General features: G+C 54.1%; 1 protein-coding gene across 1 annotated transcript; it reads right to left on the reverse strand.

Moving 5' to 3' along the window:
• Positions 1–779: 779 nt before the first annotated feature.
• On the reverse strand, positions 780–27,399 carry Rhbdf2 (rhomboid 5 homolog 2). The gene is made up of 19 exons (XM_036194601.1): positions 27,338–27,399; positions 13,299–13,446; positions 9,800–9,956; positions 8,619–8,743; positions 7,499–7,694; positions 7,218–7,421; positions 6,506–6,634; positions 6,094–6,212; positions 5,788–5,985; positions 4,742–4,853; positions 4,465–4,539; positions 4,148–4,309; positions 3,817–3,923; positions 3,626–3,689; positions 3,434–3,528; positions 3,140–3,215; positions 2,911–3,011; positions 2,573–2,726; positions 780–2,021 (listed from the first exon to the last, which is right to left on the reverse strand). The coding sequence occupies exons 3-19, from the start codon at positions 9,941–9,943 to the stop codon at positions 1,602–1,604; spliced, it is 2,481 nt and encodes an 826-aa protein (XP_036050494.1). The 5' UTR covers positions 9,944–9,956; positions 13,299–13,446; positions 27,338–27,399; the 3' UTR covers positions 780–1,601.

A 27,399-nucleotide genomic window follows, 5' to 3' on the forward strand; every position in this document is an offset into this window, starting at 1 on the left:
AAGATATTTTTTTGAGAAAGAGTCTTACTATATAACTCAGGTTGACCTAGGACTCACTATTAGCCCAGGCTGCCCTCAAACTTAGAAGTCCATCAGCCTCTGCCTCCCAAGTGTTGGGATTAAGGCATGTGCCACCATACCTGGCTTTCAAAATTAAAAACATTTAAAGAAACTTTGTGTGTGTGTGCGCGCGCACCTGCACATATGTCTGGTATGTCTGGTACACAGAGATACATGCAGGTGCCTGTGGAGGCCAGATGGAGTTGGGTCCCTAGAACTTTAGTTACAGGTGATCTGCCATATGGGTTCTGGGAACTGAACCCAGATCTTCTGCAAGAATAGGCTGTGCTTTTAATATCTCCAGTCTCTGAGTGGTTTGTTTGTTTCTGAGACAGGGTTTCTCTGTGTAGCCCTTGCTATCCTGGAACCCACTCTGTAGACCAGGCTGGCCTCAAACTGAGATCTGCCTGCCTCTGCCTCCTGAGTGCTGGGCTTAAAGGTGTGTACTACCATTGCCTGGCTTGAGTATTTTTTTTTTAAATATTAACTTTTATATATTTGTAAGTGTGTGAGGGTACTCACGGAGGCCAGAGGAGAGCATTGGACCCCTGGGGCCAAGGTGACAGTGGTTGTGGGCCACCTGACATGGGGGCTAAGATAGGAACTGAACCCAGGTCCTCCTCAAGGACAGAAGTGAGCCACCTCTCTAGCTCCAAGTTTGAGTGTTCAATCTCCTAGAGGCCTGAGGCTAAAAGCAGTATTTTGATAGAGCTATTTAATAAACTTGAGACATCGTCCATACAAAGTTAGCGTTACTGTAAAAAATTAGGACCATACTATAAATTGGAAAAACAAACAAAACGCCAGGCCTGGCTGAGCCTCAAGCATCCCCTGGGAGCCAGTCCTCAAGGTGGCTCAGGCCCTGGCCACATAGGCAGGAGTGAGGCAGAGGTGGTGGGGACATCCCAACATCAGAGCCGACTGGTGAGGCCAGATACAGACGCTGGAGCTAGGTCTGAGCTGGCGGCGTAGCAGATCTGGCTTCTTTGCTGAACAAAAGCCCTTAGCATCCCCTTAGAGCCAGCTCTCCTTGCTTGTCACTGCCCTGGACAACGGCCGAAGCCTTTACCACAGTGCTCTGTCAGGGGCCTTAGGAGCAGGTTCACGAGTCCACGGACAAACGCAGGAAGGGCTTGTAGGATGGGGAGGAGAGGAGAAACAGGAAGATGGGCCATAGCAGCATGGTAGGGACCTCAACCCCGGGGACAGCTGAGGGAGCAGCTGTGTGTCTGGTGAGGTCAGTCACAGTGACGATAGGAAGACAGCACCTGCACAGGCCAGAGCCCTGAGCCTGGGAAGAAAAGTAATTGTCTCTACAGGGGAAGGCAGGCAGGCAGGGCCTAGGACCTGAGCTGTGAAGAAACACGTGTCCTGGACGTTCCCCAAGCTTGGGTCAGGAACACCCAGACTCGAGAGAGGGAGGTCTCATCTCCCTGGGGAACCTGCCTGCACTACCTGTGTCGTATGGAGTCACCCTTGTCCGGAGAGTGAGCCCAGGGCCCCGCTGGCAGCAAGTCTCCACAGACCCCATCTCTGCGAAGTTAGTGTAGCACCTGGTCCAGCTCATACTTCTCGCAGAATCGACTGGTGAAGGGAAAGCAGGTGAGGTACTCGATCCAGGGCCAGTTGATGGGGTAGAAGTAGAGCCACAGTACCAGGGAGGCAAAGAGCCCAGAGAAGACCAGCAGCGACACCAGGATGAGCGCTCGCTTGCGGTACTTGTCACTGGTGCCGAAGGTGATGTAGGGTAAGAAGGCAAAAGCCAGCAGCATGCCACTGAGGAAACCGAAGATGTGGGCAATGTTGTCTATCCAGGGCAGGAGGCCACAGATGAAGAGGAAAAGCACAATGGCCGACAGGTTGAAGAAGGCCTTCCATGGTCGCTCCAGCAGCTGCCAGCTCTGGAAAAGCTCCACAAAGAGGCACGCAAGGAGGCCAAACTGTGACCCAGCTGGGCCTACCTGGGGTCGGGGAGGAGAGAGGTGGCACACTGACTCTGGGTACAGGGTACCAGCCCTGGGGCACATCGCACACTCAGAGGATGAGGCAGAAGCTGCTGAGCTTGCTCTGCACACCCTTGCAGAAAACCTGGGTGCGGGACGCTGGGACTTAGCACAAGCCAGCCTGCTCCGAGGAGACCACAGGCAGTGGACAGAGAACAGTCCAGAAGGAGCAACAGACTCAAAGTGAATGGCTCAAGAGACCTCTCCTCCTGAGGGTGGAGAGCAGCCACATGTAGGGTTTCACTGAGCAAGAAGTGGGGATCCCTGGTGACTCAAGACTGTCCCTGTTCCCGCCTGCCAAGAATTAAGGGACCAATCAGTAAGTTCCAGCTTAGCTGTCCATCTGTAGTTCAGCTGGACACAACAGGGGCTCTGTGCCCTTCCTGCAGCTCCTGGGGTGGGACTAGAGCAAGAAGCAGTGGGGTTGACCCTCCCTACATGCCACAAAGCTTTAGCCCCAAAAGGAAGGGCACACCCCACCCGCTTTGCCCTTGTCTCCCAAGTCCTACCTCTGCCCGATAGGGGAGAAAGATGGCACTGGCCAGGTTGCCTGTGATGCCACTAAGGATGAAGATGATGGAGATTCGGTGCCAGCCAGCCAGCTTCTCTAGATCCCTCAGGATGGTCATTTGGAAGACCACAGACACAAGGCAGTGCACTATGCTGGGGGTAGAGACATGAGCATCATCAGCCTTCCTTATGTGCCCATGCCCACCAGCTGGGCACACCACAGGTGCAGTCAGCGCTGGCAGGTTGAGCCTGCTGTGCCTGGTCCAGAAGCCCTTTCTCTAGCATCTAGGTGGGAAGGCACAGGAGTCTGGGCAAGGGGCAGCAAGGCACCTCTTACCCAGCATGCAGGAATAGAGACAGCCAGATCCGGTAGAACTGGTCAGGAACCTCAGGGTTGAGGAAAGGCAGTAGCCCACACACCTTGTCCAAGCAGTGCACCTGGGCAGAGGACACAGGGTTGTCAGTGCTGCCCTAGGAGGCAGGCCAGGTCTAAGGTTTCCAAATGGGAAGGATCCAGTGAGCCTTAGGACCCCTCAGCTTCCACTACCCAGACGGCCTTTGCCCACCTGGGAACAGAGCGTTGCCTCCTCGTGGAAATAGCCATGCATGAACTCACAGTACTCCCGCGTGGTGATCTCACAGCTGTGGACAGAGAGCAGGCAGGGCATTAGTGTTCTAAAGGGTTCCTGCCCACCGAGGCTGGAGCCCAGCACCTGGTCATGGCAGGCAGGATGGAGCAAGCTCCCTCTCTCTCACTGTTCGTCATGTCTCCCCAACCCCCCTCCCGCCGCCCCATCACCCATGAGCAGAGGACAGTTGCAGAGGTTCATCAGCCTGTGTGGTTGGGAGCGTTGGCTCACCTGCCCTTGGTACCAATGCAGCAGGGGCGGCCTTTGATCTCACAGTCTATGTGCAATAAGCCCGTGTGGTTGCTCTGGGCCTGCTCTGTGCAAATCTAAGAGAGAGGGTGCCGGTGGCGGTGGGACTCAGTGACAGGAAGCCAAATGTCCCCACCCTCATCCGACAGCCTTCTGCATGAGTCACTCACTTACCGGCCACTTGGTAATGTCATCAGGCCAGATGTGGGCCCCACTGGAGGCTGGTTCTTCACAAGTCCTGAAAGCAGTGGGCAAAATGAAGAGTTGGGCCACCCCAGCCCGCTGCACCCACCCGCCAGCATTCCAGAAGGCGGCAGCTCAGATAGCTGGTAGCACGCCGGGCCTACCGGCGCACTAGGCTGTACCTGGGGTCCTGGTGGCACACTACCGCTGATGGTTGCCTCTGTCCCTGGTCAGACTTATCTGAGGGCCCAGTGTCGTTCTGCCACTTCACAAAAGTGGCCAACGTCTCCTAGACGGTGGAGAGGAGGCCGGGTCATGCCAGGGCAATGTCATTCAGACGGTGCAGGCAGGGAACCCTCCAGGACAAGGGCTATTCCCATTTCCCCGGGGCTCAGGTACTTCCCAGGATCCATTCTGTCCAACTTTTCAAGCCCAGCTTTGGGCTTGTCTGCTGGGCTGAGAAGGGGGAAGGAGCGTTGTAGTGGAGCTGGCAAGGTTAGGGGCTGGACCCACCGAGCAGTCCTTCTTCTGGGTCTGGATGCAACCCGAGCGGTCATTCTGGACACAGCAGCCCGAGGTGCGCTCGATGTCACGCTCCCTCCGCACCAGCTGCTCAATTTGCTGGTCTTTCCGGATGCAGGGTGAGAACTTGGCTCCTAGGTGGATCAGGTCAATCTGGAATTGGGAGAGGGGCTGGTGAGCCAGCATTCCACACTCAGAAGGGGCAGGGCACCCTGCAGCCACCATGGAGCACCCCCCCTCCCCAACCACTCATCCAGTGTGGAGTGACAGGGCACAGGGCTCTCAGGCACACCCAGCCTGAGCCTCACCGAGCTGGGGCCAATCCAGAAGTTCTCCTGCTGGATGTATTTCACACTCTCGTACACACCTCTGTTCTTCAGCACCTATCAAGGAGGTAGTTTGAGGCATTAGAGGAGCCAGAGCCCTGAGTGTGAGCGGAGAGGGATGGGAGGCACCCCCAGAATGGAGCCTCTAGGAAAGACTCGGGCTATGAGCGCCTCAGCACCTCCACCTTGGGCCAGGCCGCTGTGGTGGGAGATACTTGGTGCCCAGCGTGCTGAAGCCCCTTGGGAGAGCCCTACTCACCAGCTGGGTGGTGACATGCTGGGCAAAGCCCACAGGTGCAATGCCGTAGGTGCAGATCACCAGCAGGGTGATGATGATGTGCACAAAGGTCAGCCAGTAGGTAAAGTAGGGCCTGTAGGCAGAGGCCTCCGTCAGCCCAGCAAGTTCACACCCCACCCTTCCGCTGGACACAGCAGACTTCCCCGGGCTCTCTGATCACCCCAGTTCAGTCTTCCCCACATAAACTCAGAAGATGCATTTCCAGGTGTCTCTCTGTTTAAAACTCTGGACTGCCACCACTGTGGATGAAGATCAGCATCACCCTACTGCTAACTGTCAAGGCTGGCTGTGCCCATCTCTTCCTCTCTCCTCTGCAAACACTTCCTGGAACAGCCCACCAACCCTGAAGCCCCAGGGCCTTGTACACACTTTACATCACCTGAAAGACTCCACCCACCCCTTGCCCCAGCCACTCACCCACCACACCTGCCATTTCTTTGTATAATTCGGAGTACGATGTCTATCGGATCACATTGCCAATCATACTGTGACTATCTCATTTTTTAATCTCCACTTTCCCTTAACATTTCTGTGCCCAACTTCCCCCAGAATCCCTCACTCCAGGTTCCAACTCCTTTTGTTCTGTTTTAACTTCTTTGGTTTTGAGACAAGGTATCTCTATGGAGCATTAGCTACAACTCAATATATAGACGGGGCTGGCTTTGAACTCACAGAGCTCTGTCTACCTCTGCCTCTTGAATACTGGGATTAAACATTAAATTATTTATTTATTATTAGTGTTTGGGGGCATGATACATATTGGGTGTGTGTGTGTGCACACGACATGACATGGATGTGGAGGTCAGAGGACAACTTTGGGGAGTGGGTTCTTTCCACCTTCATATCAGGACATGTCTGGGAGTTTGTCATTACGAGACAGATCTGCAGGGGGTGCTCTTGAGACGTTTACTGAATAAGAAGGGGCTGTGGTTGGGGTGAGGGCCCTGAGAGGTTTGGAAGCTCTGGAAATAGTTAGTCCCGGTTCAGGCTAGCTCCTGGGGGCTCACCGGTGGCTGTCAAAGCTCTCCAGCTGCCGCTGCACGGTGCTGCTGATACTGCGACGGTAGCTACGGTTCAGCCAGTTGCCTACCACCCCCAGGCCGTAGTGCCGCTTCTTCCGGTCAAACGCAAAGTGCTTTACTTTGGAGGCAATGCGCTTGCCGCGCTGGGTCCCAGGAACTGGGGTCCGGCTACTGTACTCTTTTCTGGTGGTGACAAAGGTTCTCAGCCTGAGGACCCTCCCAGGGTAAACAGGGACCAGAGCCTGGCAGATGAAAGGGCAGGGCACTGGAGAATCTCCACCTTGTACTCACAGAGGGGTTTGCACTCCATCAGGGGTGACTGGGGAGGCGGAGTGGGGGACCCCTCGGAAGTTGCTAGCAGAGAGTGGAGGAGACTCAAACACATCATCGTGCATGGAGCTCATTTCTTCCTGGAGTGGAGGGGCACCAGAGACAGGGTAAGGAGTCACTGTCCAAGTGTCATCCCCTGGCACACCAATCTGTGCCGTCTCTTCAGGATGGAAGGGGAAGCCACATGCTTGTCATCCCTGACTCCACATGCCCCTCTATGGGAACCTAGCCCAATGGCTCACAAAGGACACACCCCATCCTGCCTTTGGACCTTTCAGGGATCCTGGCAGGACACAGTCAAGGCCAAGGATACTTCCCCCAGCTCCCAGGCCACCCCCTGCCCCTGCCCAGAGAGTCCACGCCCCATGCTTGCCTTACTAAAAAAGGAGGAGTCGAAGGTGTCTGCGCCATCGACCGCATCCTCCTCCAGGAAGCTGGGGTAGGCAAAGCTGCGCTTGACATTCCGGCACCGCTGCCCAGTGGCATCTAGCACGGAGCGCCCCTGGGCATGGAACAGAAGCATACCATCAGCATGAAGACCCAGAACCCAGGACCGAGGGGGCAGCGTGCAGATTGGCAAAGGCATGGAGCATCTGATAAGTGGATGGGCTGAAGGAACTGCTCGGAGCAGAAGGCCAGGATGGGGCTCCAGCTGCTGCTGGCCTATACAGCCTCTCTTTCCAAGGTTTCGGATCAGCTTTTCCCTCGCAGCCTCTTGCCTGTTAACATGAATGGTTGGCACTCCAATACTCAAGGCATCAAGCTTCCATACTATCATGCTCAAGTCTGGGGCTGTGTCCCCTCACTGCTGCCTCTTGGCCCAGCATACTAGGCCCTTGTCCACTGGTGCGACCTTCATCTCCTGTCATTCCTCCCACAACTGGAGAAAGGAGCTTCCTAAGACACAGGGTTGGTGAGGGCCACACAGGGTTGGTGAGGGCCTCGCAGGGGAACTGGGGCCTAGTACACAGGTATCCCTGGTCTTCTGGGTATGCATGCACTCACAGCTTTGACAGAGGGTAGACACCTAGGTGGGCTGAGTGGCTGCCACAGATGGAGACACACATCTTCAGCACGCGTCTCACCTTGAGGAGGGCAGCGGCTGCCTGGAAGCTCATATGGGCAACTGAGATCCTTTTGCGGCGGGGCAGATGAGAGTAGCCAGAGCGGACGCTGGTGAAGGATGTGAGGGACAAGACCCCTGGAGTCAGAGGTGGGTGGGGAGCATGAGGCCGGTCTACCTCATCTGGGTGGCGGAAGGCCCGACCCCGGGCCAGCGGATCCACAATCTGCAAGAGACAGTGGGTGAGCAAGGTGCCCAGGCCCTGGGAGAGCTGCCCACCGCCCCTCCTTCCACGAAGCCCACCTTGGGCATCTTGCAGGGTTTCGGAGACTCAGTGCCCTGGAAGGAGGGCGCCTCCTGGCTGGGCAGCTCCAGTTCTCTCTGGCACGAGGCCTTGAGCCTGCCATAGTGCACGCTGCAGTGGTGCAGGCTGCGACGCTGCCAGTTCTGCCGCTTGCCTTCCCAGTCGCCACTGACCCCGAACCACTGGGCTGTGCCCCTGTGAACAGACACAGTACGGGTGCAAACCTGTGCACGCACTCCAGGGAGGGGAGTAAGTATGAGGGGTCCTGGTACACATGTGTGCACAGGGAGGTGGAGGTGATGGTGCATGTGTGTGCACAGGGAGGTGGGGGTGATGGTGCATGTGTGTGCGCAGGGAGGTGGGGGTGATGGTGCATGTGTGTGCACAGGGAGGTGGGGGTGATGGTGCATGTGTGTGCACAGGGAGGTGGGGGTGATGGTGCATGTGTGTGCACAGGGAGGTGGGGGTGATGGTGCATGTGTGTGCACAGGGAAGGTGAGGGATAAAAGTGCATGTGTTTAAAGGAGGCAGCATGGGGATGACAGTATGTGTGTTCTGGGAAGGTGACAAGCGTGGTGTGGGTGTGTGTACACAAGGAAGGTGATGTGGAGGTTGAGCTTTATGAGGTAACCGAGGCAATGGTTCATGTGTTTAGGGAAAGTGGTGTAAGGGATGGTGGTGTGCATGCGTGTGTGCGTGCGTGTGTGTGTGCGTGCGTTCGTGTGTGGAGATGCGACCCGAGGGTGATGGCATGTGTGCTCCTGTGTGTGTATAAGGGAAACCACCTGCTGTACTGTACACCTTCAGGGTCCCGAGGAATCAGCTTCCCTGAGCCCACTGAGTCCCCAGCTACAGCCCAGTGACCAGGCTTAGGGTGGAGGATACAGCATGAGGAGAAGGAGTGGAGGCCCCTCTGCAGCACACTGCGACTCTTCCCATCAGGCTCACACCTGGGGCCAGGGTCCCCATCCAGCCACCACATTAGATTCTGGCATCCACCTCCTCAGGGAGCTGTCTCTTCCTGACTCTGTCTACACCCTCTGGAAAGGGGACACAGAGAGACCAGGTGCCCAGAATGTGCAGGCTGCCGGGGTATCCAGGTGGGGCCCAGGTGCTCACTTGCGGATGCTCTGGGACAGGGAGGCCTGGCGGCGGAAGCCAGGGCGTTTCTCTGTGCCATCCTGCCATCGTCCTCGGGGTTCCTGGAGGCTGACACTCTTCAGGTAGGCTGGGTTCTTGGGCCTCTGTGGGCAGCGAGGAGGACATGTGCTGAGCGCATAGCCCATTCAGCCGCCGTCTGCTTCTGTCCCCATTCCCTCCTTTTTACTACAGTGTTGGGACAGAACCCAGACCCTTGACACGCCAGGGTCACTTTAACACTAGACTACTGAGCTGCACCCTCCCTCCACAAGTCCTTCACTCTGAACCGAGAACGAACTTTTCCCAGTGTTTTCTAGCAAGGCCTGGGGATGTAGCTCAGGTTGGCAGAGTGCTTGCCCAGCATACACAAGGCCCTGGGTTCAAGTCCCAGCACTATATGCACCAGGTAGTAAACACATGCAACCCCAGCACTCAGGAAGGAGAGGCCCAAAGATCAGAAGTTCAAGGTAATTGTTGACTACATAGCAAGCTCGAGGCTAACCTGGGCTACATGGACCCTGTCTCCAAAAAGGGAACAAAACACATCATGTTTTCCAGTAAACCCCAGCAAATCCTCCCAATACATGATGTGCCCATGATCTGGGATGGTCTTGCCTCTTTTCACGTGTCCTACAGAGCCCTCAGGGTGAGCGGGCGGCCCCAACATAGCTCCTCTTTATGTCTCAGGCTGTGTGCAAAGCCCACGCTATCTGGGGCCTGCTCTCAAAGAGCTCTTTATGGGACAGGAGTCCAAATGGACAGAAACACTGACCCATCCCCCCCCAAAAGCCAGGCGCTACAGGGGTGGGTTGCTGGCACTGTGGGACCCTGCACCCACACAGGCCACCACAGATAGCCCACACCCCCTCAGAAGAGGCCAGTCAGGGCCAGAGAGGGGAAATGTAAACAACCAGAGCCTAGGCTTGCCAACAAGCCCTTTTCTCAAGGACAGTGTTCCTTGTTCCTTGGCCACCAGGCAAAAGAACTCCCAAAGTTTCAGAGTTCAAAGCCTCGCTCCCTACAATATTTCAGGCCCACATTGAGGCTGCTGGGCTGCCAGTGGTCCATGTGGATGGGCGTGTCTAGGAAGTGCAACCACCCAGAAGGTGCTGCGCAGGTGGGCACATCTGTTGCCTGTGGCTATGCCTCCAGCCTCTCACCTCAGGAAGCATGCTAGCCTGCTCGCTGGGGGCCTGGGTCTCTGGCGGTGGGATAGTGATGGATAGGTTGGGTGGCTTCCGGCTCTGCAGGCGGCTACCAGACACAGAAGAGAGGCTGCTGCCATTCTTGTCAGCTGAGGCCATGATGGACACGATGCTAGAAGGGAGACAGGGTGACATGTATGTAGCACAGGCATGTAGAGGTGGCAGGACTTGAGGGGGTTGGGGATCTCGGAACCAGGGAAGGCAGCCCAAGGCCAGCACCAACCTGCCTCACGTGGCCTCAGACCAAGCTCCAGACAGATGCAGCCACCTGACTGGGTGGAGGAACTTGGGGTCTATTTCTGACTTTCATTTGCATTTTTGACTAGCAGGGGTGAGGAGAGCCTTGACCCCCACTGTAGCCTTTTTCTGGGCTCTCTGCTTTGGTGAGAACCAAACCACAGAGGAGCAGAGAGATAAGGAGTGGGTGTGGCCAGAGCAAGTCGGGGCCATAGGGTGGGCACGGACAAAGGGCGCTTCTCGGTCTCTGGGGGAACATTCAACGGACAGGAACGCTCTAGACAACCGAGCACGGCAAACTGCCAACTGGTGCTGCCACTGCTGCTGGGCAGGCACCAGCTGCTGCCACCAGGGGTCCACTACGCAGGGCAGGTGCTTCTCCTGGGGAAGCAGGCCTTGTTATGCACAGGAAGTGGTGGTTCTACCTAATTCCCACCGCACAGGTCCCTGTCCCTCAAGGCTGCCTAGTTCCTCCTCAGAGTTAAGTGAAAGTCTCTTATAGTGGTGCAGGCCTATAATCCCAGCTGCTTGGGAGAACAGGGAAGGAATATCACTTGGGCCCAGGAGTTCAAGGCTAGCCTCAGCAATATGACATGCCTCTCTGTAGTTAGTACAAGCCTGTAATCCCAGTGCTCGGAAGACTGAGGAGAGAATATTGTGAGTTTGAGGGTAGCATGGACTAGGTCAGCTTGGGCTACATCTGTTAGAAAAGGAATAGAGAATGACAATTGAAGCCGCTACTTGCCTGGTATTTCTCGTTTTTTTTTCTTTCCTTTAAGAGAGGGTTTCATCCCAGGCTAGCCTTGAACTTGCTGTGTTTCTAACGGTGACCATGAACTCCTTAATTCTCCTGCCTCTCCCTCCCATGTGCTGGGATTACAGGCATGTGCTGCCATGTCTGGTATATGTGGTGCTATGGATCCAGCACAGGGCTCCATGTGTGCTGGGCAAGCATTCTCCCAAATGAGCCACATCTCCAGCCCTGGTATTTCTTTTTTCACAGTGACAAAATCTTGTAACAATAAAGGTGATTCACACTCACTGAACAAAAAGGCTGAGCATGGCAAAGCAGAAGTGAGCTTGAGGCCGTCCCTCAGGGCAGCCACTGTGCTCCAGCACACAGCATGGCTTCAGGAAACGGCCCCGCTTCTCAGGCCTGGTGTGGACCCCTCTCCTCGGGAGCGCACAGACCAACGTCTTTGCCTTCTTTGAGGACAGAAAAGCCCTCTCTAAATGGAACACACCAAGACTCAATTCCTGAAGGACGGTTACACAGGATGTTTTGTTTAGCATTGATCACACTGTGTTGGGTGTGTGATGTATTAAAGTCAGCACTGGATACAGGAGGCTGGCCTGAAGAACTTCAATGGATCTGGACAGGTGGTCCCGTGAAAAGGAGGTGGTTGTGCACCCTGCTTGGACTGGGCCACTGGACCCCATTCTCTTTTGATGGCTCCAAGATGAGGCACCTGCTGTCTGTTTTCTGTCCCTGCAGCTCTGGGAAGTTCAGTAGGAGGCCACAGTGGGCAAAGGGGGGGCGGGGGGCAGTGTTTACAGCCACCACATGGAGCCCTAATTTCCAGCTCTCGGTAGCTTTTAATTTTACTTTTTAATTTATTTATGTGTATGAGTGTTTTGCTTGCTTGTACAGTAGTGCCCAATACATATGCCTCGTGCCTATGGAGGCCAGAAGGGGGCAGTGGATCCTCTGGAACTGGAGTCATAGATAGTTGCAAGCCACAACATGGGTGCTGGGAATTACACCAGGGCCTCTAAGAACAAGTGCTCTTAACCCCTAAGCCCTAGTTCTCTCCTCTTTACCCTTCTCCACAGCCTGCTTTCACCTGAAAGAGCTCACGGGTCTCCCCACACTCCGCCTGTTGCCCTTAAGTCCCTTCCAATGGGACTTAAATCTAAAAACCATGCTTATCTCTCTCTGCTCAGTTCCAAGATCCTGCTCTTCAAGGCCAAGCTCCTTCATGCGGCCTCCAGGCTCCACGTGCTCCCCACCCCACTAGCTGTGTTCTGACTGTGGCACTCTGGCCCCTCAGCTGGAGGTGGGTGCCGCCAGCTTGACCCCCAAGTGGTGTTGGCTTGCCTCAGTGAGCGTGCTGAAAAGCTGCCACTCAGGCTTTCACTTACACAGCAAAGAGAACAGCACGCTCTCCCTACAAGGGACCCCTTCAAAACATCCCTCAAGCACTGTCCCCACACACTGTGCGGGAATGTCCCCAGCACTGCATTCCCCAGAGCTGAAAGGTGACAACCACCCATGCCTGTCAATGGAGGGCTGGACAGACAGAAGGGTGCAGATTCATACACTGTCCTCATCTCAACACCTGCTCAACACAAAGAGGACTGATGTGCTGAGCCAGGCCGTGACCTTGAGAGCATTATCTAAGTGAAGACGCCCTCACAAAAAGCCTAGTGGCACACATCTGTAATCCCAGGAGGCAGAGGCAGGAAGAAGATTGTGATTTAGAGCCCAGGCTGCTGAGAAGGCTCAGGGCAAAGGCGCTTGCTTGCCATCAAACTTGACAATATGAGTTCGATCTCTAAAAGCCACACTGTGGAAGGAGAGAATCGTCTCTTGTATAAGTTGCCCTTTGACCTCCACAGGTACTTTGTGATATGTGTAGAACATAAATACACATACACACAAAGTAAATAAATATGGAAAATTTGAGAGTTGTAGGCATAGTCAGGGCCACACAAACAATTCCAGGGATTCAATACATGAGATTGTATTGGAAGAAAAAGAGAAGAAAGAAAGAGAGACCAGAGAGATGGCTTAGTGGGTAAGAACACCGGCTGCTTTTCCAGAGGACCTGAGTTCGGTCCCCAGCACCACATCAGGTGGCTCACAATAGCCTGTAACTCCAGGCATCTGCACACATGGCATACACACATACACATCAACAAAAATAAGATTAAAAACAAAACAAGGCATGGTGGTACATATCTGTAAGCCCAGCATTTGGGAGGCTGAGACAGGAAGACTGCTGTGAGTTCAAGGCTAGCCAGGGCTACATAGCAAAGTCCTGTCTCAAAATAAACAACATAAAAAGAAAACCAAACAGAGCCAGAGATAGAGTCAAGAGGTCAGCACATCAGTCTTGTACATGCAAGGACCTGCGCATGTCACTCTGATCCCTGCCATTTACTCAGAGGCCCCCCTTGGCTGCCTGAGGCCACCCACAGACCACCAGCTTCTTACCTTCAGGTATGGGAGACCCCTGCTTCCTATGCTTGGGAGGGCGTCTTACACCATGTTCCACACTTTCCTTGCTCTGTGGATGCTCCTGGGGTCACGGTGGACAGATAGAGTGACAGACAGCTGTAGGTCAGGCAGGACAGCTGCCAACCTGTGAGAACAGAAGGACAAGTTAGAAGGGACAGGCCAGCCTCCAAATCATCCCCTTTTCCTGACCTCATCCATCTCCCTCAGGAGGAACAGGAGCAGACCCAGAGTGAGGGCCCTTCAGACTGCTGGTCCAGCCAAGGTCCATGTGGCCATTGAACTTGGGCTATTAACCTACGACCACTCACGGACAAGGTCTGGTCCAGGGCTTGACTGGAGCCAGGCATCAAGGTCTGCCCCTATTCTGTTTTTAATTTAACTTTAAAAAGATCTTTTGCTGCGGTGGCACACACCTTTGATCCCAGCACTTGGGAAGCAGAGGCAGGCAGATCTCTGTGAGTTTGAGGCCAGCCTGGTCTACAGAGCGAGATCCAGGACAGGCACCAAAACTACACAGAGAAACCCTGTCTCGAAAAAAACCAACCAACCAACACGAACATAAAAGGTCTCTTATCCTTTAGAGAGAAGGTCCAAGCAGACTAGGTCGGCTTTGAACCTGCTGTGTAGCTGAGGGTGACCTTGAGCTCTTGCTTGTTCTGCTCTCTACCTCCTGAGTGCTGGGATCATAAGTGTGTGCCACTATTCCTAGCTCACTAGGACTGAAAAGACGGCTCAACAGTTAAGAACACTCACTGGCTGTTATCTCAGAGACCTGGGTTCAATTCCCAGCACCCACATGGCAGCTCACAACTCTCTGCAACTCCAGTTCCAGGGGATCTGGCACCTTCACACAGACATATATGGAGTCTAAACCTCGATGCAAATAAAAGTAAGTAAATCTTAAAAATAAATAAATAGATACATACATACATACATACATACATAAATAAATATTCAATCCACAAGTCCAGGAATTGTTGGCTTTAAAAAAAAATTAATTTAATCTCCCTTTCCATTGTTGGCACCAGGAACCAAACTTAGGACATTAGGCTTAAGTGGCAAACACTTTTGAAAACAATGTGTGTGGGTGTTTTGCCTGCATGTATGCTGTGCACCACATGTGCGCCTGGTGCCCACAGAGGCCAGAAGGCTTTGGATCCCCTGGAACTGGCGTTACAGGTGACTGTGAGTCGCCATGTGGGTGTTCGGAATGGAAGCAGTGAGTCATTTCTCCAGCCCCAATGGCATCTACCGAACCCTGTCTTCTGAGTAAGATTTGCTTTCTGCGGTGGGAACATGGGCTCAGTCCTGAAGTGCTGTCCATACAAGCATGGAGACCTGAGCTGGGCGTGGTAACATAGATTTGTAATCCCAGCCCTGGATCAATGGAGGCAGGAAGGATCCATGGGGCTTGTTGGGCAACTAGCCTCACCTACTTGGCCATATCCCAAGGCAGTGAGGGACCTTGTCTAAAAACAAAAAAAGGTGTATGGTCCCTGAGGAACAATACCCAAGGTTGTCCTTTGGCAGGCACAGGCTCATCAACACACACACACACACACACACACACACACACACACACACACACACACACACTGAAAACAGGTCCGAATCTGGGGCTAGGGATAACTTGATTGATACAGTGCTTGGCAGGCAAGTGTGGAGAACCCAGGCAGCACCCACAATCCCAGCACACCTCCAGCGAGACAGGAGGTGGAGGCAGAGGACTTTCAGAAGCCTGAGGGCCAGCTAGCCTGGCATACACACAGCAGACAACAGAGACTCTGTCCCAAACAAGGCAGACAGTAAGGACTGGCATTGAGGCTGCTTTCTGACCTCCACATACGTGCCGTGGCAGACACACCCTCATAAACACGCACGCAGACAAAGAAAAGAAAGGGGCCGAGGCTGTAGCTCAGAGGTATGGTGCCATGCATATGTAGGAGGGCTTGGTTCCCTCCAGCCCTACAAATAAAAACAGATTTATTTTCCATTAGCCTGATACTGCGGCAGTGCTCAAGTGATGGGGACCTGTCCTGCTGTTTGTTTTTTAATTAATTTATTGACATAAAATCCACATAACATTAACTATTTGAAGAGAGAATGCCGTGGTGTCTGCGTTTTAGGAAGCCCTGTTCAGGCATATATCATAAGCAAGGCAGAGGAACACAGCGAGCCGTCCTTGGAGTAAGCCCTGGGAGCTACTGGGAAGTGTTTCAGTGTCTGGGCAAGATCAGCGCCACATGTGCCAGGCCTGGCCCAGCCCTCCACATGCACTGTCCCTCAAAACATCTTCCAAGAGAGGTGCTATCACACTTCTGATGTGTAGGTGGGCAACAGAGGCTCAGAGGGGTTGATTTACTTACTTAAGCTCACATAGCAGAGAAGGTACAGCTCAGACCCAAGACATCAGACAGTAGGTATGAGGCCACCTTGGGAATCTGGCAACCTCTTTTCCAGGGGACACTTGGGGCTGGAAGACCCTTATCATGAGGCCCGGGAGTCATCTCTGGAGGTAGCCATGGTCTAGCATCCTAGTGATTCTCAAAGCATGATTGGCAGAGGCCTGTACCACAGGTGAACTGGAAGGAGGGCTGGTTTAGGCCCCTCTCCGATCCCACCTGCACAGCCTTCCATGCTTTGCCTTATGTGTTGAGGCCTGTAAAACTCTCTATAACACAGATGCAGAGCACTGAGAGGGAGGTGGCGGGGGTGGGGTGGGGAGGTGGGGGGTAAGAGGGGCACTTTGAAGAACTGAGGCAGAGCTGGCCAAGGACATTACTGCCTTTTTAAGCAAGACCAACATCAGCTTTGGCTCCAACACCCCAAGGTGTCAAGAGTCCTGTCCCACAGTCCTCTGAGATCCCAGATGGAAGACACTGGGGTTGGACTAGCAGACTCCAAGGACCACTGGTTGTCACATGAGACACTGCTTGGGGATAACTCCAGGACAACAGCCTCACCTGGGGCCTCTACACAGAAGCTCCTCAACTTGGCAATCACCTGGGACCAGAGTGCAGGGAGAGGGCATCGGGCGGGCATTACCCTGGGAAACTGGCACGGATGGGGAGAGGCAGGCAGCGAGGAGGAGAGCCATGGCAAAGCAGGCCACCAGCAGAGAAGTGTCCGACCCCGACAGCTGAACCTGTGACTCTGGCTAACAGCAGGCCCCTTCTGGAATGAGTCCTGAAGGCACCGCCTAGGAGTCAGCACTGTGATGACCCAGCAAGGCTGTGGTGGTGTGATTGAGCGTGGCCCCACAGGCCCATGTGTGAATGCCTGGGAGGGTTAACTGTGGCCTTGTTGAAGGAGGTGTGTTGCTGGGAGCGGGCTTTGGGGTTCCAAAAGCCACACCAGGTACGGTTTCTCTTTCTCTGCCTGCTGCTAAGCTCTCTGCCATGATGATCATGGACTAACCCCTGAAACTGTAGGCAAGCCCCCAATTAAATGCTTTCTTCTATACGCTGCCTTGGTCATGGTGTTCCCCTGCACCTCCTCCAAGCTCCCACCTGTATCTGAGGCCCTGCACCCACACGCCAGCTTCCACCTAGTCTACTTGGCCAGCCCTACTGCTTCTCCCCCGCCCCCACTACGTTAATATTTTTATTCATTATTTGGAATTTCATACAATGCACCCCAATCACGCTCACTTCCCTTCCTTCCAGGTCCAGCTCCCTCCTTGTACTCCCCCACAATCCCCACCAAGTCTAATTTCTGTTGCCCAGATATCCACTGGAGCACGGTGGAACTCCCATTGGCAAGCCCCTTAAAGAAAACTGAGTCCAGGTTGGGGATTTAGCTCAGTGGTAGAGCGCTCACCTAGCAAGCGCAAGGCCCTGGGTTCGGTCCTCAGCTCCAGAAAAAAGAAAAAAAAAGAAAGACAACTGAGTCCTTCCTCACCCCGCCCCCACTAGAAGCCATCAACTTTGAAGATTACACTTCAGCTCCTTTGTCAATTTTTTTTGTTTTGTTTTTTTGAGACGGGGTTTCTCTGTGTAACCATGCTGCCTGTCCTGGATTTCGCTCTGTAGACCAGGCTGGCTTTGAACTCACAGAGATCCACCTGCCTCTGCCTCCTGAGTGCTGGGATTAAAGGTGTGCACCACCTCTACCTGGCAAAATTTAAGTTTATGGAGGTTATAAAAGACTCTCTTCAATAGCTTCATGTCTAGACTGTTTTGTGGGGTCGGGGGAGGGGTGGTCACAGAAGCCTTCCATGTCTGTCATTCTGTTATGAGTCTGCAGCCATCAAAACCACTGCAGAAGAAGCGACCGAGCCCACAGCAGCTGGTGGCACCAACTTCCACATGGTTTCTGGCAGGGGCAAGGATCACCAACATCCATGTGGTTTCCGGTGGCAACACGGATCACGGACACAACATGGCCTCCAGCAGCAGCACAGACCATGGAAGTCTTTTGAGGAGATTTAACCCAGAAAAAGAGTCATTCATCTCAGATATCTTGCTGCTCAGAGTCAGGGTGATGGTGCACACGGTTGGGCAGCATGTCCAGGGTCAGGACCTGTGTGCTGCCCTCAGCGCCACGTCCTGCCAGTCTCTGGGCACAGCCACCGTGTCCCCTGTTGCTTCTTCCAGGAGCGTCACCCCCAGGAAGCCTGACTGGTCACCACCCTGCTCTCAGCACCCCCAGGTCTGACAGCGGGAGTCTCCCACTCTATTTTCACACCCAGTCAGTCCCCAGGGAGTCCCAGTTGGAGGAGTGGGTAGGCGGGTGGGAGTCTGCAGCTGGGGATGAGGTCAGTCTGCATGGACGCTGGGCAGAGGCCATCTCTCAAACCCTGCAGCTGGCTCTGGAAGTCACTGGGTGCTGGCTGAGGATGAGGCCCAGTGGCCCAGTTCCCTGCTTAGCCATAAACACTCTTTTCCCTTCTGAGGAACTGTCTTCAGAGGCCAAGCCACTCCAGCTGGGGTCCCCCCACACCCAGGAGCCCTCCCACCCCCATCCCAACCCCTGTGCTGCTCTCTGTGCCAGATGGAAAAGGCAGACATGACTGTGGACACAGGACAGGGGAAGCTCACAACCTCTGGGACAATCTTAGGGTCCCAGAGAAAGTCTGATGGCAGGGGCGGGGTAGGGCTGGTGAGGAGTCCCATGCCAGAAAAGTCTCTACCATCGTCTGCACAGACAGCACCGAGCCTTGAATGATGGTCCATAAGTAGCCCGATCCCTGTGCCTCAGTTTCTGTTCACTGGCAGTTGGACACGTCGACAGCTCAGACCACAGACAGCCCAGATAATGCAGGCTCTCTCCCAGAACTTCTCCTGGCACAGCAGTGGGGATGAGCAGATTTGCTCTACGCTCCTGCATGACCTGTGTCCACAACAGGCCACAGAGACCAGACAAAGAAAAAGTGGTGGGAGCCGCCCTAGCAGCCACTTATCTCCCGCCCCCAGAAGTGCTTGCTCACTCACTGCAAAGGAAATTGTGACATCCTGGGAGCAGGCTTCCTCTTACCCACAGTCATATCCGCTGAGCTCTCCAAGACCCCAGGCTTGCTGCCCATGGGTGGGGGTGGAAGGGGCCAAGGCTAGGGTTATGGCTTCTGCTACCTGCCCAAGTCGGATCCTGGTCTAACTTCTAGGGAGAAGCCTACCCCACAAAAGATTCTCCAGCCAGAACCCCAGAGGTGTGCTTGGATTAAACAGCCAGGGCTGAAGGTGGGTTTCCTCTTCCTTTAGAGTGGTAGCCAGCAGGGGTGGGGGCAGGGCAGACAGAGAGGGAAAGTGCAGAGCAACACTGAGATCACCCCAGGTGCCCTTGATAGATGGCCTCCATGTCCTCCACTCATGTCAGCATGCTCTCCAGAGAGCCTTCAGATAGCACCACCCAGCCAGCGGTGGCCGGGATTAGGCACACAGAAACGCAGACTCAGAAACTACCCTGAATGCCCAGAGAATCCGGTTTCCCCACATAGGGTGGGGCCCAGCCACTCCCTAACAAGGCAGGGCCAACCCAGGCATGGTAGCATGGTAGGCAAGGTCACCCCCAGGGAGTGCTCCCCCAACCACACTAGGCGGGGTGCCCCTCCCTCACTATGCAGGTGACATATGCCCAAATTCCTACCTGGTGCCTGTCTTCCCACTCTGCTCCAGGAGAGGGTCCAACTGTCCCCAGGCCTGTCCTGTCCCTTCCCCTAATCCTACCTGTCCACTAGCAGGATTCTGAAGTCTCAGGACTCTTATTAATAATTCCCTACTCCCTTAAGCTCTGTAGACTTGAGGAGCCAGGGCATTAAGGTAGCTTGACAGCTGTATCCCCAAACGAGTGGGAGCTTGATGTAAGAGCCAAGGCCACATATGGCCAGAAATGAGGACAGAAGGAGGGGCCAATGAGCAAGCAGTGAGTAGCCCTCTCCCCTCCAGGGAAAGGGGAGACTACTATCCACCACTAGGTATGACCACAAAAGGGGAGGGTTACAGGTCACCTAAGCAGAGGACTTAAGGAAAGTACACCTGGCCCAGAAGCCATGTCCCGCTCTGAGCCGTGGGCAAGTCCTGGAGCATGCAGAGAGTGGGCAGAGGGGAAGGGGGTGGTGGCAGACAGACGTCATGCCAGGTCCCTGCTGAGTCACAGGATGATGACAGTGTGGGCTGGGGGCAAGGAAGCAACTTCTCTCCCCAGCTTCCCTGCCACAGAAACCAAAACTATACCTCCCTCCCAGGGCCCTGCTGGGAACCTCTGAGTTTTTAGAAAGCTACAAAGAGGAAGCTCAACTGCTGCAATCCCCTGTTAAAAAAAGACAAAAAAAGCTGCCCTTGCTAACCTCCCAAAGTTCTGCATCCCTGACTGTCCTGGAAGGATAGCCCAGGTAAGATGGAGCTGTCACTTAAGAAGTCTCCAAAGTGGTCCCACACAGCCAGTGGCTCACTGCTGAACGCCTCCTGGCTGTGAGGATGAAGCCAAAGGCAGCTGTGTGAACAGGCTGGCATGGGACGGGCCCAGGGAAGGGTCGTTAGGTACAGAAGGGGTGGCAGCAGCAGTATGGTCTGCAAGGACGACAGAGAAAGCAGGGAAAGAACTCTGTGCCTTCCCCACGCACTTTCCCCCAGAGGCATGGAGCAGCAGGTGGTAACAGTCAGCACACTTGGCCACCCACAAAAAAAAAAAAAAAAAAAAAAAGAAAAAAGAAAAGAAAATGGCTTGTGGGTTCGCATCCCGCACAGACCTCCCTAGCAGCAGGCCTCCCCGACAGAGGCCCACTCCTTTCTCCCTCCACTTCCCAGGGCTTGTGCCAAACTCAATTTCACAAGACCTGACCTACAGGAGCAGGTTCAAGGACTTGGTAACCTGCTGACTTCTTTGGGGTTTTCCCCGTTAGACCCCAAGCTCTGGGCTCCCAACGACCCAATTAGAGCAATTTGGCCCACCACAGATACGTGAAGCAGGTACTGGGTTCCAGGGAGCTGCCAAGAGCAGAATGTAAGTGTGAGAGTGTCTATGTGCAACTGCACATAGAGAGGACCAGCCTTATCTTTCCCTCTGCACCCATCTCTCTGGGCTTTCTCTGGACCACCAGCCAGCCAGGCAGAGACAGAAGCAGGTTGAGGTGGGGGAAGCGGGCAAGTTCTGTACCCCTAAAGCTCAAAATGTAGCAATTGGGTATGAGTGTAGCTCAGTGGTACAAAGATTCCTTGGTATATACAAGGCCCTGGTTTCCATCACAACACCGTGTGCGCACACACTCACACACACACACACACTCACACACACACAGAGCTAAAATACTGGGAAATGAGTATGCAGCCACGAGTCCCCAGCTCAAAGCTCCTCTGGAAATCGTGACTCTAGAAGCTGCTGATGGAGGCAGGTCCCCTCTAGCAAGAGAGCAAAGATGTAGGTGCCTGGAGCAGAACCTAGGACAGAGCCCTCTCACACCCCAGGCAAGCAGCAGCAGGTTACAGGGCTGCGGGCTGGGATGCTGACCACAGCTTTAGGGGACAGTACAAAGTCAGCAAAGGGGTTCTAGGATGCTTATCCAGCAGTCTGGTCTCCTGGGACTGTATATTCTGCCCCACTTCTGCTGCCCTGCCCAGGGGGCCAGATGTCAGGACAGTCCCCCCAGAGAGCGCACTCACCACTGGGTACCACATCAACATGAGCTTAACTCCGGTATGAAAGATCTGCCTGTCACAGGAACCCTGGCTACTGGGAATTGGGTTTCATTTGGTCTTCAAAACCAGAAGAAACATGCCCAGTGGCCGGGGCAGGATGCGGTGCAGCCTGAGGGGAAGAGTTGAGTAAAGTGGTACACTTTACTTCTCTGGGGTTCCCTGACACCAAGGTGTGACCACCGCATGCACACAGCTGGGGTTTCGTCTGATACTTGCAAACCATTCACCCACCCAATTTCCACCTGCCGGCTGCAGACAAAGCTACTGCCTGACTAGAGGAGGCCCAGCTCTGCTGTGTGATCTCAAGTAAACCACTTAACATCTCTGAACTTAATTTGTTGTTTATGTAGCCCCACTGAAGTCTGAGACCCAGGCGTCTCTGTCACCAATAACCAGGGCTCACCTATCATACAGCATGTTCCACTGAGGGACAAAGCCTCACCCTGTCCTACAGAGTCCTTGCCCAGGGTCATTCAGCAAAAAAGAGGTGACCAGTCCAGGTGTGAGCACTCAAAAACAACAAAAGATTTCGGGTTTCCCTATGTTGTTGTCCCCAACATACTCCAGACAGGGTGCTCGGCATCCTGCCCAGATCTGCTCTTGCAGGGCAGCAGCCCCTCCACAGGGAATATGCCAGCCAGACACTTTTCAGCTTGTAAACAGTCATTAAGAAGCTAATAAACTTGATTTCCCAGAACTCTGCCCTGGGGCACCCTACTTCCCCAGGAAGATGCAAGCCCCAGAAACAGTGGGTACCAGGGATTTAGGGCACTTAGACACAGGACCGTCCAAGCTGTACCCATAGCAGATGAACCTTCAATGGTACCTACCCACCTCTCTCCAGCTCACTTTGGGGCAGCATAGGACTTTCATGTGGAAGAATGAGGCATGCTGGGAGCCAGCGTCACATGTGGCCTGGCTACCCTGTCACAGTTTCCCCTGCTAGGAGACGGGGTGACATTCACTACAAGAAGGAAGATCCTGATGTATAATGTATAATGCCTGATGCACAACCAGTAGCTAACTGATGGCTTTTTCCCTCCTTTGCTGAGCTGCACCATCATGACCCACGTGAAATTAGCCAAGAGTCGTGTATCAGGATTCTTCTTGACAGGTGGGAAGAAAAAAAAAAAAAAATCAAGGCTCAATATTATTAAATCACTGGTCTAGATCCCATAGTCAGGAAGTGGTGGGCTTGCAGCCTACTAAGGTCCTGAGTTATGTATTTATTTGTTGTTTTGAGACAGGGTTTCTCTGTGTAGTTCTGGCTGTTCTGCTCCTCGCTCTGTAGATCAGGCTGGCCTCAGACTCACAGAGATCCATCCCCTGCCTCTGTCTCCTGAGTGCTGGATTAAAGGTATGTACCTCTACAACCTGGCAAGTTTTTTTTTTTTTTTTAAAGATTTACTTTTATTATTATATTTGTGTGTGTGGGGGGTGGTCTTTTACCTGCATGTATGTCTGTACACCACACACATGCAGTACCTATGGAGGCCAGGGAAGGGTGTTGGGTCCCCTGGAAATAGGATTATAGACAGTTGCAATCCACTATGTGGATGCTGGGAACTGAATCCAAGTCCTGTGCACAAACAGCTAGTGCTCTTAACCACTGAACCACCTCTGCACCTCCTGACCAGTTCCTCCCCTACCACTCCTACAATAGGAAAAGCCAGGCAGCAAAAGGGCTTGTCTGGAGTGGCAGCTCCCTCAAGTAGACTGGGTGCATTTGGCTCATGAACCCCTCCTCCACCATCCAGCATAGGGGCCCCGTGAGTGGTTACATCACTGCTTGAGAAGCACTCCTCAGCTTATCAAAGTGCTTCCACAAACATCAACCCATTAGCTGAGGCCCGAAGGAGGCAGCTGCCATGGGGCCTGGCTGATAAAGGCCTTTAGGGCTCAGCTGAGCCTTAGTTTTCAGTCCTGCTTCTACCCAGAATCCCTCGGTAGGTTTCCCACCATTCAGAGACCCACCTTCTGCCAGGGATAAGGGGCAGATAGCTCCTCCACACCAGCTGTGATCCTGTGAACATGGGTTCAGAGGCCACTACTGAGTCAGAGGAGCAGGGCTCCTCAGCCTACCCTGAGCCCCAAGGGGTTCTCTGCCCCAGTCACAGCTCCTTGTAGGGTTCAGATGATCTGAATGTGCTGTCTCATCTGACACCCCAGTAGCCTACAAGGCAGGGTCTCTCCAATGATCCAAATCTGTGCTGTATACAGCAACCTTTCTCCAGACACACGTAATCTCAGGAGTGTGGTGCTGGCTCACTTCACAGTCCTGTTCCCCCCCCCCCCCCAGTCACAACCAGGCTGAAGAGGTCCACAAGTCACCATTAAAATCCTCACTTCATAATCCTCCACTGTACATCTGGAGAAACTGAGGCAAAGACTACCTCAATGACTCCCATCCTACTGAGCACTCTCCTATATCCGAGTCTGCTGGCGCCAATATCTTGCTTTCTGATCCCTAAGCTTGGGATCACCTGCCCTTCTGGCCAACACCCTGCTAGAACTCACTTGGCTCAAGCCACTATGCGCACGTGGTGGGGGTTGGGGGTGAGATGGACAGAAATTGCCTCCCAGCAGCTTTTGAACCCCAAATGCTTGCATCTGGGCCCCTGACTAAATCTGGCCAGGGGAGGGTAATACCCAGCAACTCTCAATAGCTCCCCAAAGATGAGAAGAAAGGTTTTCCTTTCCTGCTGCCTGGGGAGGCCAAGGATACTTGGGGGGAAGTTCTGGAAAAACCTTCATTCTTCCAAACAGCGGGGCAGGCCAGGCTGGCTCCTCTTGTGAGGCTGCCTATGTGCCAAGAGCTGCCCGCCCTGGCAGCGAGAGGCCCTGTCTCAGGGCCGTGCTAGCCCGCTGAGGTCAGCCAGCACTCCAGAGTGCTGAGTCCTATCACCCCTCCCCCAGCCTGTCTCAGCTGGAGAGGAGACTAGGCGCTGCTCCCACAACGCAGATGGTGAGGTCACTCTGGAAATCCCCTCAGGCAATGGGGCAATACCTAGGCAGGATCCCATGAGTCCCAAGGGACATGTTGGGTTAGGGCTGGTGTGGGGGAGCGGGGCAAGCTGCTTGGAGCGCACACAGCTCCCATATGCGGTGTGAGGGGACCCAGGCCCAGAGGTCACCAGAACACAAACATGTACACTGCAGCCCTTTGACATCTTCCTGATGTCATCTGGTGCCTGTCTGGGACACAGTTTATACAAGTATTGGAGCTGGAGAGATGGCCCAGCAGTTAACAGCACTGGCTGTTCTTCAAGAGGACCAGGGTTCAGTTCCCAGCACCTGCATGGCAGCTCACAACCATCTGTAACTCCAGTTCCAGGAGATCTAATGCCGCCTTCTGGTTTAGCAAGCGTCAAGCATATATATGCCGCACAGACATATATGCAGGCAACACACACACACACACACACACACACACACACACACACACACACGACCACTGTCCACAGTTCAGGTCACAGGAAAGTATCAGTGAGGCCAGAGCAGGGCTGAGACCCCAGTGGTCCCCCAGAGCTTACCTGCTGGGATTTACCCGGCTCTTTCAGGAGCCTCCTCCCAGGCAGCAGAGTGTATACAAGGTGTGTGTGTGGGTGGGGAATCACTGACCAGAATGAGCAAATGAAGCTGGCGTCAAAGGTTTGGAGTAGGTGGCTTTGAGGACATCTGGGTGTTCAGCTTTATGCCTTCAGAGACGCACACAGTGGGTGTAACTACTACACTCATACTCAGTTGAAAAGGTCTGGTCTTTGGCTAATTTTGAGACAGTGTCTCCCATACAGCCCAGAATGGCCTCAGACTCACTCTGTGGCTGAGGTGACAAAACTCCTGATTCTTTCTCCTGCCAATGCTGGGATTTCAAGGCACACACCAGATCTGGCGGCACACTGGGCTTTATGATAAAAAGACCAAAATCATCCAATCAATCTAAGACTCCTTTCTCACCCTACCAGGGCTCCCAAGCAAGAAGTCCAAAAACAGACAGGACAAGGGGAGATGGAAATGGTAGTTATTAGGGAGAAAGTCTGGCTGCCTCTTCTGGCCCTGCTCTATCTAGCCCACAACACCCTCCACCTCCATTCCCAGAAAGCTAGGAGCCCAGGAGCCCAACACAACAGTTTTTGGTCATCCCTTGGGGGCTCTGTAGGATGATTTTAACAGCCTTCATCCCTCACTATCACTCAGCAAACAGGGCCTGAGCTCACCCTGACCAGGATTCACACCTCCACAGAGGCAATCTGTCTTGTTAGAAGGAAAGAGTGAGGAGCCACAGGGAATTAGGAGACCCGTTATTCCCTGGGTGTTATTTTCCTAGTGTAAATAACCAGAAGAGTTAGTTCTGTGTTCAGAAGGAAAATTCCAGTCGGTCACATGGCATCCACATCCATGAGGCCTCAGCTTGTCCAGCTTTGGGAAACGATGGGAACAGATGTTGGTCCTGCCCTTCCTCCATCTCCAGGGTTACTCTGGCTCATCCTGGGCTTCTATCCTGGGTGAAGCTATCCTGGGTGAAGCTATCCTGGGTGAAGCACTCCAGGCCTGTGCTGTGAGAAGGTCTGTTCCCAGCTCCTCCTCCACGGGGCCAGGAGCCAGTCAGCAAAAGATAGGCTTGTAGCACCAAGTCGGGACACTCACCAAAGCAAAAACTGCCCTCACACCTCCTTACCTCTCTTTCACCTCACTTAGATCCATCCTGGTTCATCCCACAGCCCCCGGAGAAACGGAGGTAGGGAGGGGAATTCACAAGCAGTACCTTGATGGACCCGGTTACAGTATGGCTTCTCAACATAGACTTTTTTGGGGGGCCCAATTCTGTGCTGTAGGGCTAACCTGTGCATTGTAGGGGGTCCTAGGTCTCTTCCATAACATGCTAGTAACAACACATGCTTCTTTCCTGAATAGTGACAGCCAGAATGTCTCCAGGAATTGCCAAACATCCTTAGTAGACAAAAGCGCCCCTACAAGAGCCACTGCTCAAAACCAAGTTTCATTTCCTTCTCCCTGACCTACAGGGTCACAATAGCACAACGCAGATGCTGAGGACTCTGTCCCACCAGCAGAACACACACACTGGAACCCCCAACCTAGCCGCTTGAGAAACAGCTGCCACTCCATTTGTGGGGCAATTCCTCCTCAGATACACATCACCTTCGTCCTGTTAAGTCCCAACCCTTACAGAATCCCTGCTCAGTGTTTCCTGGAGCTGGGTCAAGGCATGGACCTAGGTTCTCTCTCTGCCCTGGGATGGGGGTAGAGGCCTGGGACCCAGAGATCCTACCAGCTCCCTCACCTTTAACCCAAAGCAGAAACATCAGCTGGGGACCCAACTCCCCAAATCCTTCGGTCCACAAACCAGGATTATTCCTGAGTACAATTTCAGAGCTTCGATCCACTCAGGTGGTGTGACCCTCCCCCATCCCCACCCCCGCACCTGTTTCCACCTCGGCTGGGCTCCACGCACAAACTTCAGCACCGGGCTCTGGGAGTTCACCCGGGAGAAAGGGGAGTAGAGTCTTAAAGTCTAAAAGGGATTTCTGGTGGAAGGCGGGGCCGCACGTTCCAACACTAGGCAGTACCCTCTTCCTCCCTGGGCTTTTAAAAACTTGTGCGCAAACCACGCGCCGGGACATTGGTGACCGTGCTCCGGGGAACCCCTTAGGCGTCGGGGTCCCAGTGAGGCCAAGGATCTGCGTGTGGTATCCAGCGGCCCAGCGGGCACAGTCAGAGTCCAGCCTCGGCCTCCCGGGCGCTCCGCAGGGCACGCAGCCCCCGAACCTCCCCGCGACCGTCCGGGGCAGTCCCGGGACTCCCCCTCGGACACCCGCGGCCTAGTGAACCCGAGCTCCGCCGCGTCCAATGCCCCGCGCTCACCTCTCAGAGTCCGCACGACCCGGGAAGCTGCAGCGAGCTGAGCGGGCAGCACGGCGAGGCGG

This window comes from Onychomys torridus, chromosome 8 (assembly GCF_903995425.1).
Source record: "Onychomys torridus chromosome 8, mOncTor1.1, whole genome shotgun sequence".
Classification (NCBI taxonomy): domain Eukaryota; kingdom Metazoa; phylum Chordata; class Mammalia; order Rodentia; family Cricetidae; genus Onychomys; species Onychomys torridus.